The sequence below is a fragment of the Maylandia zebra genome, linkage group LG2 (genome assembly GCF_041146795.1).
Source record: "Maylandia zebra isolate NMK-2024a linkage group LG2, Mzebra_GT3a, whole genome shotgun sequence".
NCBI lineage: Eukaryota > Metazoa > Chordata > Actinopteri > Cichliformes > Cichlidae > Maylandia > Maylandia zebra.
In genome coordinates, this window is record NC_135168.1 from 31,363,213 (window position 1) to 31,383,243 (window position 20,031).

Sequence of the window (20,031 nt, forward strand, 5' to 3'; positions counted from 1 at the left end):
GGTTAACCCCAAATTTATCTGGATAAGCCAAAATTCTGCTTTGTAGTGCAGGCCTCTGGTTTCAAACCACCAAGACGTGAAACCAAACGCTTCAAGCAGCACTTTACAAGCTGATGTGTGATAGTACAGCAGCCATCTTTCGTATACAGTCTGTGCCTAACATCTATAGATAATGACTGGACACAATACCAGTGTTGTTAAACCTTCAGTCACTGTTATATCGTACATGGTGGGAAAAGAATAAATGCCTGACAAGAGTTTGCAGTTGTACAACACACCAACTGCACATAAAGGACAAGTGAACCTTAAGATGCAGTGCTGACATCCGAGTTTTTCCTCAATGATTCTGGCTAATGCCCGACTTTCAGATACCAGAAACACGAAAACATTTTAGCCTGATTGAACTCAGCGTTAAAAGAAATGTTGGGCAGTAGTTCTGTCTAGGGATGGGTACCGGTATCCGGTGCCATGATGGCACCGGTTCTGACATAAACGGCAGTAACCAGACCGAAAAGCAGCGCACATTTCGGTGCTTTTTTTTTCCTGAGCTGTGATACACTTTAGATTCTAGCCAATCATTTTACGTTTCCGAGGATAGTAGGCGGGTCCAGGTACGTACGTTCTTTTAGAGCAGAGCTACAGATTAAAAATGCCCAAGGCAAAGCGGTCAAAAGTCTGGCTGTACTTCACAGCAAAAGATGCAAACTCAGCAGCCTGCAACAAGTGCTTTAAGCTGATACTGTGATATTGTCAAAGGAGGTAACACCTCAAATCCGATGAAACACGTGGCGACGCATAACGTTTTTTTAAAAGCCGAGAAATGCTTGCTGCAAGACCTCACACCAAGCACATCTACTGTGGGTGTGATGCCTGTTATCGACCCGGAGTTAGCAACATCCCCCAAAAACCCGAAGAGTAGAGTCCTGGGCCCGTATCCCTAAAGAATCTTTGTGCAAAAAGTGGCTCCTAGCGGCCAAATTCTAAGAAAATTCTCAGAGTCATGACGTTTTCTTAGAATTTCCCCTAAAAGTGACACGACAATCCCAGTTAATATAAAAGCTATTCCTCAAGATTCCTAGCGCTTAAAAGGGCTCCTAAGGCGAGATCTGCTAAGAGCAGGGAAGAGGACTTTTAGTGGCTTAGGAGTTCCCCTAAGCAGCTGCACAAAATGGCCAACAGAAGAGGCAGGAGAGATGTCATCCAGTGTTTGCAGGACGACAGGGAATTATTGAGATGCTACAGATTGGATCGTGCAGGAATCATGTTTGTGGTGGATCTCCTTAGAGATGCAATTACTTCACCAACTCGACGCCACAACGCTATTACACCGGAGACGAAAGTAATCACAACCCCGAGGTATTTGGCAACCGGGAAAATGCAACAATGCAGCAGTGATGACTTGGGTCTGCAATCACAGACATTGCTAAAAGCTGAGCCATGTTACCCTCGTTAAGACCACACTGGACTTGTAACGTTGTGATTTCTACTTCATTAAGGACAGCCCCTTGAGATAGGCCATCTTGTTTTCAATGGGGTCCATATGGGAGTGAAAGTACAAAATATGCCAGCTAGGATATTAATATGAGCAAATAAGACACGAATCATTATTTGAACAGGGTGTAATGAGTTTAAGTTTTCACATATTTTAGATTCTAATGGCTATAACCCCTACAGCTTACTATTCATTTTCCAGATATTTTCTTGAATGTGAAATATTATTTACAATTACAGTCAGCATAAGATTAGAGTATATAATATGTTTATTGATTTGAGGGTACATCCTTTGCTCATTATCACCAAAAGCTCATTTCCATCAAACTTGTAGGATCAACCAATCACGGCTTTTGAAATGATGACTCACACCTAGCAACGGGGTCAACCACACCTCCTCACTAAGATAGGATTTTCCATCCATTCCTTGCTCAGAGTTCACTGAAAATGTTCTGGAATCACTTCTAAGCTAAAACTCCTGGCAAGGAATTTTTAGGTTAAGTTAGGAGCTCTCTGAGAGGATTCTCAGAATCTTTAGGGATACGGGCCCTGGCCCCTAGCAGTGTTGCCAACTTAGCGACTTAGCGAGTTTTCAGACCCCTTAGCGACTTTTTCGCTAAAAAAAAAAAAAAGTCGCTAAAAAAAAAAAAAAGAGTGAAAGCGCTTATCTCTTTTACTCTCAACAAGCAGCGGGTGCTGTAACACAGTCAGTTCTTCTTTTACTCTTATGCTGTTTTGTGGATCACAAGGTTTAAAACTACTTATAAACACACACACACAAAGTAACTCCACCAGAGTGCCTATTTCGGGTCACTTGTCGGTCCAAGCCCGGATAAAGGAGCAGGGTTGGAATTGTGACATTAAGAAAAAAACAATAATTGCTAAAAGAAATTTAATTTGTAGTTCTAAATAAACTCTAAATGCATTTAGGACGTTTTTTTACTCACTTTATGTCTCTTCCACGATGTTATTTCTCTCTCCAACAACATAGGTTACAATTAGATTAGCATGACCAATTATGCAAATTAGGCGATGACGTCATTTAGCGACTTCTAGCGACTTTTAGGACAGCCAATAGCGATTGAGGAGTTGGCAACACTGGCCCCTAGCCCTGCCAGTGTAACAGAAATGATGACGGATGATGACGGCAGCAGCAGCCGTTCTTCTCTGCGTGAGTAGTGTGAGGCTAACCACGTTATTACATTAATGCATGTAAGGTGAACTAGCAAACATCATCATAGCTACATGCGGCTGTCTTCTTGTTTGATGGCAGATACTCCCTTCCAGAGGTGGGACCAAGTCATTGTTTTGCAAGTCTCAAGTAAGTCTCAAGTCTTTATCCTCAAGTCTCAAGTAATGTCAGGCAAGTCAGAGTCCAGTCTCAAGTCACTGGTGTAAAAGTCCGAGTCAAGTCACAAGTCTGAAACTTTGAATTTCAAGTCCTTTCGAGTCTTTAAAAAAAAAACAACGAAAAAATAATGTTGCAGTTATGCTAAATGTAAATATTAGACCATGTAATTTTTTAATCTGTGTTTTTCTCAACACATGACAAAATAGTGAACTTAGAAAATATACACAAATTGTGAAATTGCACCTCTTTAAAATGCAGCTCAATTAAACTTAGCTCCAAGAATAATTTTCACCGACAGTTCTGAGATAAGCTGCATGTTATTCTTGGATGCGGTTGTAGGACCGGCTTTAAAATCGCATGACAAAAATATCATACATATTAAAAAAAAAAAACTGCATCACCAACGTAGCCTGGACAACATTTGCTAGTTAGATGAAGTCAGCTATGTAGCATATTTATATGCATATTTATAATTATACGGTTCTTGGAGTGAGTGCATACACTCATGAAGTTTAGTAACTTCCGGTCACTGCAACAAGCCCAGGTACAGTTTACCGACAGATGGGTGCAGGACCTTGAAATGCACCGTGTAGAACGAAAGACCATCGTAAGTATCATAAGTTTACCAGTCTCACAAATCGTCGTCATAAATACACATTCGTTAACCGTTTATTAATAGGACCTTTGAGCTCAATGGTAATTAATTAGTAGTGGAAATAATTTCTGGTACCCATCACAGAAATGTAGCAGTGACAATAATACTGTATGCTGTAATCGTACTGGACAATTAGTGATACAAAAAACCTGTTTTATCCTGTGAATAAAAGTATATGTTTTTGTCAATGTACCATAATAACAGAAGCGAAACGCAATATTGTGTCAGGACAATTCACTATTTATGCACAATAAATAAAGGAGCATAGCGCGACAATTTCTGTTCAGCGCCAGACTTGCTTGTAACCTATATCACCAATTATGTTATGAAAATGACGTATTAACTACTAAAAACACTGACCTTCGTGTAAATGCTTGGAGCAGACTAACCTGTGAGCTGGAGTGTTCTGGGACGTTATATTTGATCTTTGAATGGCTGCAATCCAGTCGCCTCTTTGTTACTTCGGAAACATGGCTCGAACAATTTCTCTTCAACGACGTAATCCGATAACAACCGATCTCTTTACCCGTCGGCTTCCCGTGGCTGTCATGCGACCGGCTATTGCAGTTAATAATACAACGGCTTCTTGTGTTTCTTTTTATCGCTGTATAACTGATTTCAATTGAAAGCCTGCATGCGCTAGTACCGCTTGCCACGAGTTCCCAGAATCCTTTGCGGTTCTACCCGTGAATGACGTCACATTTTCAATCTCTATATAATATGCATGTTAAATTTTATATTTGGGGTAAAATATCAAGTCTTTTCAAGTAAACCGGTTCAAGTCCAATTCAAGTCCCAAGTCATTGGTGTAAAAGTCCAAGTCAAGTCACAAGTCTTAGAACATTTTTTCAAGTCAAGTCTAAAGTCATAAAATTAATGACTCGAGTCTGACTCGAGTCCAAGTCATGTGACTCGAGTCCACACCTCTGCTCCCTTCACCCTGGCCAAAAAGGCTAAAATGACCAAAGAAAAAGTGGAAAACAGTTAAACATGAGAGGTTTTTGGACAAAGTTTGATTTTCCCCCCCCATTGTTTAAGCACTGCTTCCAGCCAAGAGTGATGCCATATATGTCCCAAAAGCTGCAGAAAAGGCTAACATTGTTATCTTTTTACATAAAAAAAACAAAAGCAAAAAAAACAACAACACCTGAACATGAGAGGTTTTAGGACCAATTTTGTGTTCTCCATTCTTTAAGCACCGGTTCGAGCACCGTTTAAGCACCAGCACCGTTTCGGCACCGGTATTGGATAAAACCTAAACGATACCCAGCCCTAGTTCTGTCAATCTTTATTACTTAAGTGTAAATGGTAAATGGCCTGTATTTATATAGCGCTTTTCTAGTCCCTAAGGACCCCAAAGCGCTTTACATATCCAGTCATCCACCCATTCACGCACACATTCACACACTGGTGATGCCAAGCTACATTGTAGCCACAGCCACCCTGGGGCGCACTGACAGAGGCGAGGCTGCCGGACACTGGCGCCACCGAGCCCTCTGACCACCACCAGTAGGCAACGGGTGAAGTGTCTTGCCCAAGGACACAACGCTCGAGACTGTCCGAGCCGGGGCTCGAACCAGCAACCTTCCGATTACAAGGCGAACTCCCAACTCTTGAGCCACAAGTGTAGCAAATGAGAGACGCTGGAATCAAATGCTAAAGGTGCTCACTCATAAAGACGTGATGTCATTTAGATCAGCATTAAGTTTTAATTAAACACCCCAATCTCTAGCTCAGAGGCAACAATGACGCACTTAAACAGAAACCCTGATGAGAGGTGCTCACACTCACTGAGCTTCACTGTAACAATCCCACCTCTATGACAACAGTTTGCAAACAACTTTTGTACCGCTGCAATTTCAGTCAGTTTATTCTGCATTATGTACAGATCATCCTATTAAAACTTTATACAGTATGTACACATTCAAATAAATCAGTATGTTACAGTGTCTGCAGTGGTAACGTGTTGAGAATGCAGGAAACAGAAGAATGATGCATGTTAAATGAAAAGACAGCAGAGGAAGCTGATTGGTTTCATTTGATTTGAATTCACTGGATTGGTTGATGATCCATGTCCTCTGTAACACATCGATGAGGAGCGCGGGACCTAATGTCAGACGAATTAAAATAGGAAGTTCAAGCAAAGACGTCACTGACAGTAAAACTACCAAACACAAACCCAGCATGGCCTCTCCCACACTGATCAACCACAGCTTGGTTTGAAAGGACATTTCTTCTTCTGTCTCAGTAAGCTGACAAATGCCTGCAGTACAACTACTGCAGCAGTCCCTGATGATGCAAATCAAAACAAACAAAAAGCAGGTGCTATTGCTTTCTGACGCAGAAACAGTCCACAAGGATTTTCTGACAGTCCAGCTCGACACAGTTAGAAACCTGAACCTGTGGAAGAAAGCTAATGGAGAACCAAAGCAACTGAACACCAGCTCAGAGTTCCTGTTGGTCCAGAGTGATATGTCTGAGTCGGGACAAGTGGATCAGTTGTCTGGAGGAGGAGAGGGAGGCGATGACGACGACGATGGTGTTGTCTCTAGCTTACGAAGGCGGCGGCGTCTCAGCTCAGCAGCATTTGGCTCTCCATCCTCTCCGTCCTCCACTCCTTCGTCCATCTTCTCTTTTCTTTCAGTGGAGTCAGCGGACTGAGAGGAAAGCGTTGCCCCGTTCACCTGATCGGCTGGAAACAGAATCGTCATGGTTACTTTACTTCTCTCCACTGTTAAATCCTATGAAAAACAAGACTTGAAAGGCGATAACCAGTTTCTTACAGAGGGACGAGTCCCTGTCCGTGCTGGGACTCTCTGTGTTACTGCCAGCTGTGGAAGATGAGGCAGTGCGATTCGTCCCGCTGGCTTCTCCAGTGCTGCCAGCCCGAGGAGGACTGGAGAAATCAGCAGAGGCACAAACGGTCAAACAAGCAATAAGCTCAAAATTCTATGTAGGAAACAGCATAGAGGACCAAACCTGGCACATCACTGTATCTCTTGAAGCACTGAACTGAGTTAAATAGTTACAGATTCCTCATATCTAATCAAAAGTAAGAGAATCTATCCATTACGTGAGTGTTGCGACGGTGCTGAGGTAGTGGTGGATGTTGAGCATGGCAGCGTCTAGCAAGGTGTGGATGTTTTGAAGACACTGGAGTCGGGCCTCAAGGCCCCGCCGACCCTCTGCCTCCAGCTCCCTCAGCTCCTCTTCTGACAGCCGAGACAAGGAGGGAGGGGGAGGAGGCATCGAGGACACTGTAGGAGAGAAGACAAAATAAACTGAACTGTAACAGCACTGACACGCTAACAAACACGCTTAACCAAGAGCTGCCAGAGCTTTGGGACACATTTGCAGACACTCAGTTAAATTCAAGATGTTCCTACAGCCGTCGTGGCCAAAACATTTGAGAATGACACAAATATTGGTTTTCACAAGACCTCTACAATTCACCCTGGCATGCTCTCAACCCATTCTTTCATAATCAGTGCTTGGAGTTTATCACAATTTTTGTTGTGTTTGTCCACCCACCTCTTGAGGACTGACGACAAGTTCTCAATTGGATTAAGGCCTGGGAGCCACTTAGTTATTACTTTGGCCTTATGACGCATTGAGCCCACTTCCTTGGGTGAGAAGCAGCCCCACAGATGAATTGTCTCAGGATGCTTTACTGTTGGCATGAGACAGTAAAGCGGACAATCCTTTTTCCAGATGCCCCAAACAATCAGAAAGGGGCTTCATCAGAGAAAATGACTTTACCCCAGTCCTCAGCAGTCCACTCGCTGTACTTTTTGCAGAATATCAGTTTGTCCCTGATGGTTATTTTGGAGAAAAGTGGCTTCTTTGCTGCCATCCTCCAAGTCTTCGCCTCACTGTGTGTGCAGATGCACTCACACCTGTCTGCTGCCATTCCTGAGCAAGCTCAGCACTGGTGGCACCACCGATCCTGCAGCTGGATCATCTTTAGGAGACGTCCTGGCACTTGCTGGACTTTCTTGGGCACCCTGAAGTATTCATGGTTGATTTAGGTGCGATCATACTAGCAACAGCATCCTTGCCTGTGAAGCCCTTTTTATGCTGCACAATGATGGCTGCATGAGTTTCCTTGCAGGTAACCACGGTTAATAGGAAGAACAAAGATTTCACGCATCATGCTGCTTTAACACATCCAGTCTGCTATTCTGACTCAGTCATCATGACACAAAGATCTCCAGCCTTGTGTTCACCAACATTCTCACCTGAGTTAACAAGAAGATTATTGAAATGATCTCAGCAGGTCCTTTTATGGCAGTGATGAAATGCAGTGGAAACTGTTTTTGTTGGGATTAAGTTCATTTTCAAGGCAAAGGACTTTGCCCTTCATCTGATTACTCTTCATAACATTCTGGAGTATATGCAAATTGCCATCATAAAAACTGAAGCAGCAAACTTTGTGAAAACTAATATTTGTGTCATTCTCAGAACTGTAAGTATGGCGATGTATCCAGTTTGCATCATTTATTTACCCTGTAGCTTGAATAAAATGGTAAATGGCCTGTACTTGTATATCGCTTTTACTAGTCCCTAAGGCCCCCAAAGCGCTTTACACAACCAGTCACCCACCCATTCACACACTGGTGATGGAAAGCTACATTGTAGCCACAGCCACCCTGGGGCGCACTGACAGAGGCGCCCCAGAAGTTAAGAATGCTCATGAAAACTGATGCTTTACACAAAACTGCCAGAATCCAAATACATGTTTGAAAAGACAAAACAGTCAGGCTATGAGAGGTCTGACAGGACCGAGGCACCTTGGTGTGACAAATGAACCAACCTACCCAAAGTTTAGATCATAAGGAACAGAAAAGATGCGTTTGTGCAGAAAAAAAGTCACTCATACAGATATTATCATCGCCAGTATCCTTGAACAGCAGCCTGCTCAGGCAAAAACTCTAAATGTGAATTTAAGGATAGACCACAATATTTGGAAAAATGCTAACCCTTACCAAAGGGAGGAGGTGGTGGCATGGGGAGCCATGGTGCAGCAGGGAAGGGAGGAGGGGGGAAAGAGAATGGGAAGCCTGGCACTGCTGATCCTGGACCTGCTGCCGTAGCAGCAGAATCTGCAGTAGATGTTGTGGGCTGGGTGGTGCCTGAAGGGAAAAACAAAAGCAACAAAAGCCCAATCACTCAGAGGTGTCTCTTTCATTTTACATTCAGGAGCTACAGGAGGCATCCTTACTAGCTGTCTGAGTGGACTCTGTGCTGCTTTGTGGAGCATCAGTAGCACCTGGAGCTGGAGGTACAGCTGCTCCAGCAGGAGGAGGCACTGCAGGGAAGGGACCCCAGAAGGGGAAGATGCCGGGAGGAAACCCTGGTAACATGCCTAGAGCCACTGGAGAAAATACAAGGACAAAAGAACAGTTAAATTCTCACATAGTGGAATATTCCTATTGCATAAGCTGCTTTAAAACCACGTTCCCACTTCAGTTTACTTTTATCCAATGGCTGCTTTCAAGCTGGGAGAACCCACATTACTGATGCTCTGCAATATAATGTGGATGACCTTCATGTACCACTGAAAGCAACACAAACACGGGGGTTGCGATCACCTGGTCTTGTTTTTACTCTCACCATTTGGTGGTTGGCCTGCGGGGGCGTTTGCAGGGGCGTTGGCAGGGGCTGCCGGGGCTGGAGGCGGAGCTTGGGCTGGAGCCGGAGTCTGGTTGTTATTCGTAGCACGGAGTACGTCCATGCGGCAGGTGGGACAGGTCTGCTGTCTCTGGAACCAAGAGCGCAGGCAGCTGGAAGGAGGACAGGACAAAAACACAAACCTTTCAAACACAAAGTCATGTTCAGTCTGCCACACTCACTCCTTTTCTGTTTAAACGCAGGTCCTGTGTTTAATGCTGACCACCTCTGACATGGAACTGTTTGTTTTTCTTTGCAGGCTACAATCTTTCCTTGCTTATTCAGACCTTTTACCACAGAACTTACCTGGAGTGAAAAATGTGATTACAAGGCAATTTCTTGGCTCCAGTCACCATTTCTTCTCGACAGATGATGCAGACGTTGTCTGAGGCCTGCAGATCTTCAGGAGTAGCGTCGGGGTATCTGATCACAGACAGAAGAGAGAGGCGGAAGTGAACAATGTTTCTGGCCAGAGGACACATTAGTCACTCCATTATTCTGGGCCTTGATTTCACATCTACAAACCAGACGTGTACATACAGCGTATTCATGTTGCGGATGGCTCTCCGGGACATCACAGCATCTGTTACAGCTTTTTTGAACTGCCTGCAAGATACAAGAAAAGAGAAGCAATAATCACAACATATTCAGTAGTATACAAAAGAGTCTCATTATGAAAAATGTCATTTTAATTAAGGACAAAGCACTCAAGTCTCCTCTATTAGTTAACTTACTTATCTAGTTAGTTACTACAGTGGGGCAAAAAAGTATTTAGTCAGCCACCGATTGTGCAAGTTCCCCCACCTAAAATGATGACAGAGGTCAGTAATTTGCACCAGAGGTACACTTCAACTGTGAGAGACAGAATGTGAAAAAATAAAAATACATGAATCCACATGGTAGGATTTGTAAAGAATTTATTCGTAAATCAGGGTGGAAAATAAGTATTTGGTCAATAACAAAAATACAACTCAATACTTTGTAACATAACCTTTGTTGGCAATAACAGAGGTCAAACGTTTACTATAGGTCTTTACCAGGTTTGCACACACAGTAGCTGGTATTTTGGCCCATTCCTCCATGCAGATCTTCTCGAGAGCAGTGATGTTTTGGGGCTGTCGCCGAGCAACACGGACTTTCAACTCCCGCCACAGATTTTCTATGGGGTTGAGGTCTGGAGACTGGCTAGGCCACTCCAGGACTTTCAAATGCTTCTTACGGAGCCACTCCTTTGTTGCCCGGGCGGTGTGTTTTGGATCATTGTCATGTTGGAAGACCCAGCCTCGTTTCATCTTCAAAGTTCTCACTGATGGAAGGAGGTTTTGGCTTAAAATCTCACGATACATGGCCCCATTCATTCTGTCCTTAACACGGATCAGTCGTCCTGTCCCCTTGGCAGAAAAACAGCCCCATAGCATGATGTTTCCACCCCCATGCTTCACAGTAGGTATGGTGTTCTTGGGATGCAACTCAGTATTCTTCTTCCTCCAAACACAACGAGTTGAGTTTATACCAAAAAGTTCTACTTTGGTTTCATCTGACCACATGACATTCTCCCAATCCTCTGCTGTATCATCCATGTGCTCTCTGGCAAACTTCAGACGGGCCTGGACATGCACTGGCTTCAGCAGCGGAACACGTCTGGCACTGCGGGATTTGATTCCCTGCCGTTGTAGTGTGTTACTGATGGTGACCTTTGTTACTTTGGTCCCAGCTCTCTGCAGGTCATTCACCAGGTCCCCCCGTGTGGTTCTGGGATCTTTGCTCACCGTTCTCATGATCATTTTGACCCCACGGGATGAGATCTTGCGTGGAGCCCCAGATCGAGGGAGATTATCAGTGGTCTTGTATGTCTTCCATTTTCTGATGATTGCTCCCACAGTTGATTTTTTCACACCAAGCTGCTTGCCTATTGTAGATTCACTCTTCCCAGTCTGGTGCAGGTCTACAATACTTTTCCTGGTGTCCTTCGAAAGCTCTTTGGTCTTGGCCATGGCGGAGTTTGGAGTCTGACTGTTTGAGGCTGTGGACAGGTGTCTTTTATACAGATGATGAGTTCAAACAGGTGCCATTCATACAGGTAACGAGTGGGGGACAGAAAAGCTTCTTACAGAAGACGTTACAGGTCTGTGAGAGCCAGAGATTTTCCTTGTTTGAGGTGACCAAATACTTATTTTCCACCCTAATTTACGAATAAATTCTTTACAAATCCTACCATGTGGATTCATGGATTTTTTTTCACATTCTGTCTCTCACAGTTGAAGTGTACCTCTGGTGCAAATTACTGACCTCTGTCATCATTTTAAGTGGGGGAACTTGCACAATCGGTGGCTGACTAAATACTTTTTTGCCCCACTGTAGTTATCTAACTGGTTTCGATAAAGATATATCTTATACTGGGCTTTGGTGCTGCCCCTCATTTCCAAACGGTGGAGGCAGATGCTTCTCCCCGACTCTGGTTTTTCCTGAGGTTTCTTCCTGTTAAAAGGGAGTTTTTCATTCCCACTGTCACTGAGTGCTTGCTCAAAGGGGGTCATTTGATTGTTGGGGTTTTCCCTATATTACTATAGGGTCTTTACTTTGCAATATAAAGCATCTTGAGGCGACTGCTGTTGTGATTTGATGCGTTATTGAACTGAAATGAATAAAGCTCCCATCCTTTCACAGCAGCTTTCTTCTCAACTGCCCCTCACAGACAGGACTTTAGAACAGCAGGTGGGTGTGGCTGCTGTGAACACACCCTCTACCCTGATCTGGACACTAAATGACAACGACACAAGGGAAGGAAAAAAAGCCTCTTTTTTTGCTCTAAATGACTCGAGAATCAAAACCATATTTAACAAATTAGAATGTTATACAAATACACATAAAATAAAAGCATCATGGGTCCTTTTAAATAAGCATTTTTCTTTTCTCAGGAATCATCTTTGTTGAACACGAAGGAGAAATTACACTTTGTCTCCACTCTAATAATTATTAGCACTGTAGGCAAATGTGCCGAACAGATATACATCTGGCTTTATTTCATTCATTCAAAAGGCTGAAATTAACGGTGACGACAGTCCTCGCAGTCCCATTTTTACAAAGATAACAGGACTAATGAAGCACAAGCAGGAATTCTGGTCACTCGTGATAATTTTTTCTTTCTAGTTTCTCTTTCTCCACATTTCCACTGCCTCTCTGGTGCTGCTCTTTTCTCCGGTAGCACAAAAACTTTAATGTTTTCCAATGAATTTAAACATAATGGGAGCTTTGAAGCCTAAGCTTCTTGCTCAGGGACACTTGTTGACACAGTCGTCCTTATTTGAAATTTTGGGCATGTTTAAAACAAATTTGGTCTAACATAAAAGTATATTTTCTGTAATTCAATAACTGTGTCTCATGTGTTTTAAATGACTAAATGAAAATCCTTAAACTGAACTGTGTATAAAGCCCAACACCACAGACCAATGGTAAAAACATCATGAAGATTTTGATCATAAGTAGTAAAGGAATCGCTCACCTCATAGCCAAATACATGGGCCGAATGGCAAACAGAGGGAAGGTGTGCACCTTTATCATGATGGTCATGAAAGCAATGTACAGGAACACTTTGACCACACCTGGAATAAAGATGTCAGATAACATTTAAGAACACCTGCCACCACAATCCCAGAACAATTTCAGCATTTCATACTTTGAACCCCAACTGAATACAGCACCTGTGAAGAGGTCAGTGTAAAGCATATAGACAGCCTTGTTATCCCAGGGGTTCTCACTCTGCAGGTCAATAGTATGCAGAAGATACTTGATAAAGGTTGTCAGGACCATGGTCAGCAGGATGGCATACTGAGAAGAACAAATGCAAACATTCGTTTTGGTTGTTATGTGCACGTATCAACCGATGAGTATCCATCATTTCCCCACATGAGCCAGCAGAAGGAAAGAGTGAAAGGTTCACAGCAACTGGTTCAAATCTAAAGAGCAGACGCATTTCACAGCAACCATTATGACACAGAGAAAAAACACTAATCCCATTTATTAAAGCTCTGATCCTTAATTGAACAGAATGTTTTAAATGTCAGTATAATACATGTGTTTACCTACTATTTCATATCAAAAATGGCTGCTGTGATTGTGAGATCCATCTATCTATATATCTCTCTCTCTAATAGAGAGAGAGAGAGAGAGAGAGAGAGAGATATAGATATATATATATATATATATATATAGATATATATATATATATATATATATATATATATATACACACACATACACACATACATATACACACATATACACACACAGCGGGGAAAATAAGTATTTGACACATCAGCATTTTTATCAGTAAGGGGATTTCCAAGTGGACTATTGACACAACATTTCCACCAGATGTTGCCATCAAGCCAAATATTGAAGTCATACAATCAAATCAGAACATATAAGTATACAAGTTAAACCATAATAAATAAAGTGAAATGACACAGGGAATAAGTATTGAACACACTTTATTCAATACTTTGTAGAAAAGCCTTTGTTGGTGATTACAGCTTCTAGACGCCTCTTGTATGGATAGACCAGTCGTCTGCATTGCTCAGGAGTGATTCTGGCCCATTCTTCCACACAAACGGTCTTTAAATCTTGAAGGTTCCTTGGGCCTCTTTTATGAACTTTAATCTTCAGTTCTCTCCATAGATTTTCTATGGGATTTAGGTCAGGTGATTGACTGGGCCATTCAAGCAACTTGATTTTCTTTCTTTGAAACCACTTCATTGTTTCCTTGGCCTTGTGTTTGGGATCATTGTCTTGCTGAAATGTCCACCCTCTTTTCATTTTTAGCTTCCTGGTAGATGGCAGCAGATTTTTATCCAGAATGTCCCGGTACATCTCTCCATTCATCCTGCCTTCAATAATATGAAGTCTGCCAGTACCCCTTGCTGAAAAGCAGCCCCAAACCATGATGCTTCCACCCCCAAACTTGACTGTTGGTATGGTGTTCTTGGGGTGGTGAGCAGTGCCATTTCTTCTCCAAACATGGTGTGTAGAATGACTGCCAAAAAGTTCAATTTTGCTTTCATCTGACCATACTATAGTCGTCCAATAATCCACAGGCTTCTCCAAATGCTGTTGCGCAAATTTTAACCGAGCCTTGACATGCTTTTTGTTCAGCAATGGAGTCTTGCGTGGTGAGCGTGCATGGATGCCATGGCGGTTCAGTGCATTGCTTATAGTTTTCTTTGAAACAACAGTACCTGCTGATGCAAGGTCTTCCTGAAGTTCTGTCCGAGTGGTTCTTGGCTCTTGGAGAACCCTCCTGATTATTCTTTGGACTCCTCGGACAGGGATCTTGCGTGGAGCACCTGATCGTGGCAGGTTTATGGTGAACTGATGCACTTTCCATTTCCGGATAATGGCCCCCACAGTGCTCACAGGAACATTCAGCATTCTGGAAATGCACCTATAACCATTCCCATCAAAATGCTTTTCAACGATAAGATTACGAAGATCTTGAGAGAGTTCTTTGCTTTTACCCATCATGAAGTCTTTCCTGTGTGCCTTCTGGGTAATGAGGAGCCTTTATAGGCCATCAATTAGGACTAAAGCAGCTGATATCAATTAGTACTGATAGGGGACAGGATTTCTCTATCAATACTGACAGATTTCAGGTGATCTCCTGGCTTTCTATGTCATTTTGCCCCTTGTTATCTCCATGTATTCAATACTTATTCCCTGTGTCATTTCACTTTATTTATTGTGGTTTAACTTGTATACTTATATGTTCTGATTTGTTTGTATGACGTCAATATTTGGCTTGATGGCAACATCTGGTGGAAATGTTGTGTCAATAGTCCACTTGGAAATCCCCTTACTGATAAAAATGCTGATGTGTCAAATACTTATTTTCCCCGCTGTATATCTCTAGATAGATAGATAGATAGATAGATAGATAGATAGATAGATAGATAGATAGATAGATAGATAGATAGATAGATAGATAGATAGATAGATAGATAGATAGATAGATAGATAGATAGATAGATAGATAGATAGATAGATAGATAGATAGATAGATAGATAGATAGATAGATAGATAGATAGATAGATAGATAGATAGATAGATAGATAGATAGATAGATAGATAGATAGATAGATAGATAGATAGATAGATAGATAGATAGATAGATAGATAGATAGATAGATAGATAGATAGATAGATAGATAGATAGATAGATAGATAGATAGATAGATAGATAGATAGATAGATAGATAGATAGATAGATAGATAGATAGATAGATAGATAGATAGATAGATAGATAGATAGATAGATAGATAGATAGATAGATAGATAGATAGATAGATAGATAGATAGATAGATAGATAGATAGATAGATAGATAGATAGATAGATAGATAGATAGATAGATAGATAGATAGATAGATAGATAGATAGATAGATAGATAGATAGATAGATAGATAGATAGATAGATAGATAGATAGATAGATAGATAGATAGATAGATAGATAGATAGATAGATAGATAGATAGATAGATAGATAGATAGATAGATAGATAGATAGATAGATAGATAGATAGATAGATAGATAGATAGATAGATAGATAGATAGATAGATAGATAGATAGATAGATAGATAGATAGATAGATAGATAGATAGATAGATAGATAGATAGATAGATAGATAGATATCTATCTATCTATCTATATATATATATATATAGAGATATATAGAGATATATAGAGATATATATATAGAGATATATATATAGAGATATATATATGACATTCAAACAGCCAAAGACGTGTCAGTCAAGCTAGCTTATTGTTTGCATGCACAACAGTTTCAATTCAGCTTCAGCTCACGACAAACCTCAAATCCAAACACAAGCTGGACCGAAGCGCCTCGGGTAATGATGCTGTGACAGGCATGGTTGACGAACAGGAAGTCCATGACGCCCAGCAGTCCCATGAGAGCTGCAGAAAGTAAAGGAGCACATATCAGTATTTTTCTAACCAGTTTCTCAGCTCGAAGTTTGCATGCAGACGGTTGGAAGTCTAAACAAAAATGATGTTGCAAAATTTGAATGTGTTGGATTTGATTAAGGAAACCTATCACGCTGACAGAGCCACAAACTGTCCGCTGTTCACTTACAACAGTTTGTAAATACAAATAAGTCATTAGCTTATACATATTCCCTTATTCCTAAAGAATTTCACTTTGCAATGATGCCACCTGCAGTTAAATCCACTTATTAATATCAAGGCATCCTATTACAACACCAAGACTAAGGCAGACTGCATGGCTTAAAGAGGTGGTCAGAGTAAATAAAAGTTTTTTTTGAGGCAAAAGCTCAGATACTAGAGGCTGATGAAAATTAATTAATTAAATTAGACAGTTTTTCCCCTGCTCTTGACTCTGCATGATGTCACAGAGAGCAGAAATCCCTACAGTCATCTGAGGCACAAAACTCTGGTTAACTGTGGCTGTGACACACAGCAACTCTAACCAGCCAATAAGAAAGCTGAATTAGGGATGAGGGGAAAGAAGCTAAACAGTTCGTTTGAGCACTAAAACATCATGAAGGTCAGTATATGATCAATTTTCTTTATGTTATACTTTAATATAATCTGAGACTAAATACATAGAGGTGGAAACGAACACAGCAGGTTTTTTGTAACAGACCAGCTTCCCTTGCAGTGTTCAGGAAACTGCTGTGGCTTGTTACTGTTATCCACTGTAATGTTCTGGCCTTACAAATAAACCAGTGCAGGTGGCCTGTAGTGCAAGTACAAACATTTGCATATAGTTTCACTTAGCTAAAGATTTATGACTTCAATTGGTGGAAGAGACAGAGTTGCCCAAAAGGAGAAATGAAAGACAAAAAGAAAGCCGGCACAGAAGTGAGGTATGAATGATATTCCACTGTGCTGATGTCTACTTACATAAAACCCTCATGTGAAAAACCCATGATATGTTGGGACTCCGCTCCATCTGACAGAAAAAGGATTGAAAAGACCCGTTAGCACATGCAAAGCTAAATACACTCAAATGCTACATAAGATTCAGAGTATCGTATAAATCTGTATGCTTTACATTCTGCAACTTACAGGTCTTTTTGAAATGGCAGTTTTAATATAATTACAAGTCATCTAATTTACAACATGCTAAAGGCTCTTTATGTTTAATTTCTAATAAAATCATCAGTTATAAAATCTCCAATAACAATGACATCAATACTCCACACCCTTAACCACACACCATCTGTTCCACCCGGTGTCCCACACTTCCTTTCTACCTTTGAGCAATGTCCTGTACACAGATGCACTGGAGTGTGTTTTATGTGCATTGTGTGAGACAAGGAAGCGCTTTCTCATTCATCACTCACAAAGTCCACTCGATCCTCAGCCAGCCAGTGAAAGCACTTAAGGAACAGGAGGAGGGTAAAGAGGGCGACGAAGCGAGGAGAGAAATCATCCCTGAACACAGTGAAAGCCAGGCACGTCTCGGTCACAGCGTACCACGAGCGTTCGATGAGATGCTGGGGGTAGCCAGAAAAGAATGTTCAAATGCATATGAACAAAAGAGTCTCAGCAGTATTATAAAGACCGTGCAATAAATTCTAAATTAAATACGTCACGATGAATCAACTGAACATAAAAGATATCTCTACCTCCATTTCTGCAGCTCTCAACTGACCAAAAAAGACCTTCCTCATAAACTTTCCCAGCAGAAACACAAGCACAAATGCCTGGATGTACAACACCTGATACCAGGAGAGAAAGGAAAATTTAAAGAATTTACAGAAAAAACAAAACAAAACATGGAACATTTGACTTCATTTCCAATCTTACCGCCATGCTGGGACTGCTCTTGGTGAGGTAAACTACAGTCGGGTAAAACTGGTGTTTGAGTAAATAAGCATGTGCCACAACGGCCCCAGTCAACGCCAGACTGGTGACAGTCACTAAGGCTGCTCGCACCATTTTGGCCTTGGATGCTGTGGAGGGAAAACAGATGGAGAAGGAATGGAAGAACAGGTTAATGCTTGTGAAAGTTGACAAATACACTAAAGCAGAACGCAAATAAAAGTGATATGCTTGGGGGGGAGGGGCGTCTTTATGCCATGTTCGTTTTACTTAGATAACGACTTTTAAAATAAAATGTATTAGGTAGACTTTATGAGGGTATATGGTCAAAAGGTTTTGGCACTCATAGTGAAATATAGTTGTGCTGTTAAACCAAAAAAATACAGAAACGTTTTATATTTAAACATCAATGATGCTTCCTTTTGAAGTTTTGAAGCTGACCACTACAATTATCAGGAATAACTTATAGTAAAGCTAGTTAAACAACAGCTACACTCCCTCTTCAGAAAAATCAAACAAAACCACGTATACAGATGCTAAGTAGCTTACTGTTTTTAAAGCTAATGGGCCAATGAAGTCTGAAAGCCGACTGACCTGCTAGGTTTTCAAGAAATATTAAATGCTAAAACCACAAATATAAAGAAGCTACACATTATCCAAATACCCGAAGATACGATTGTCTGGGTTAATAATGTTATCTGCTCCACAGACTGTCAAACAGTTAACTGTGTTAGTTAGCCAGTTTTAGCTAGCGTTAGCCTGCTAGCTGCTACCGTTGCAGCTGTCACTACTCTGCGGGACTCACCTACTCGATCTCTGTGGTAGACTTTCTCCTTAGTACCTTTGTCGGATGTATCCCTGCCTACTTGAACTGTATATTATGAGCAACTACTCCATTTCAGCTCTTTCACAACACCCTCCCTGTAATATTTATTATCCTCACCCCTTTCTGCCTGTATACGTGTTTATCTTTGGCTTGCTCACTAGAAGCCACCTCACATCCGGTTGGTAAAATTATTTTGACGCAAGACCAATTTGTGTGTCTCACGACATGCTTGTGTTCTTATGTCCGGTAATCGCTATAAAAAGCAGATAGAGGGACGCTTAATTTACAGTATTTAGTCACGACTTAATATTAGTGTTTGACCCCTATATCGCGTAACAGTGTTTGTAGGTGCGGTTTGTTTCACTCTACTGTATTGTTAAGCGACGCACCTTTTAGGATATTTACGGTAAATAGAAACGTGGACCAATAGGAAGTTGACTGGCTGATGCGTCATTGGTTAACGCTTCAGGTCTGGCGGTGAAAAACTGTAAAAAGGGCAACTTGCTATTCTGTAACCTCCTGTACTCATTGTGCCTATTTTTGTTTATTTATAAGCTCAGGTAGACACGTATACACACACACACATAGGTGAAAAATATTTGTGCTATGTTGTTATTCAGAGCTGATTATAGATTTGAATAAAGCTTCCTGAAAGATTTATTGAAAAATTTCCTTTAACTTGAATTGTTTCTAAAGGTTCTGCGTGTACCTACCTCATGAATATGAAGGAATCCTGCATGCTGTCCTTATTGAGACATGCTGCATGAAATACAGAAATATCAACAAACATTTCAACATTTTTTAAGTTCTCCATTTCAGCCAACAAGTGCTTTAAAACACTAGCATCCCCAGGCTTCTACCTTTCTACCTATAAAACCCGGAGAGCAGTCAAATGGTGGAAGTGGAAGCTAAATTGGCTAGTCATTCATATGTATATTAGGCTGTTAAGTAGGAATTCTGGAGGGGTGGGGGAGTGGAGTGTTTCAGTTTGCCATCTTGGGGAGAAATCAACACACATGGGTGTATGTCCTTTGTTGCTGACATTTATTGATTAAAAACAGTACAAAAAACCAACCATTTGTACACATATTTACAAATAATTCAACATTGTCAGCAATCACTCACAATCCTGGCACTGCCATGGTACCTGTAGTCTGCATTTACCACATGT

The 20,031-nt window shown here is 41.4% G+C and overlaps 1 protein-coding gene across 1 annotated transcript; it reads right to left on the reverse strand.

Moving 5' to 3' along the window:
• Positions 1–5,349: 5,349 nt before the first annotated feature.
• On the reverse strand, positions 5,350–19,033 carry syvn1 (synovial apoptosis inhibitor 1, synoviolin). Its single transcript, XM_004563165.3, has 16 exons — positions 18,840–19,033; positions 18,020–18,165; positions 17,839–17,931; positions 17,554–17,706; positions 17,111–17,159; positions 16,038–16,141; positions 12,869–12,995; positions 12,670–12,769; positions 9,708–9,773; positions 9,474–9,590; positions 9,111–9,280; positions 8,719–8,871; positions 8,483–8,629; positions 6,571–6,754; positions 6,281–6,393; positions 5,350–6,189 (listed from the first exon to the last, which is right to left on the reverse strand). Exons 2-16 carry the CDS (start codon positions 18,149–18,151, stop codon positions 5,993–5,995), a joined length of 1,905 nt encoding a protein of 634 aa, XP_004563222.1. The 5' UTR covers positions 18,152–18,165; positions 18,840–19,033; the 3' UTR covers positions 5,350–5,992.
• Between the last annotated feature and the right edge of the window lie 998 nt (positions 19,034–20,031).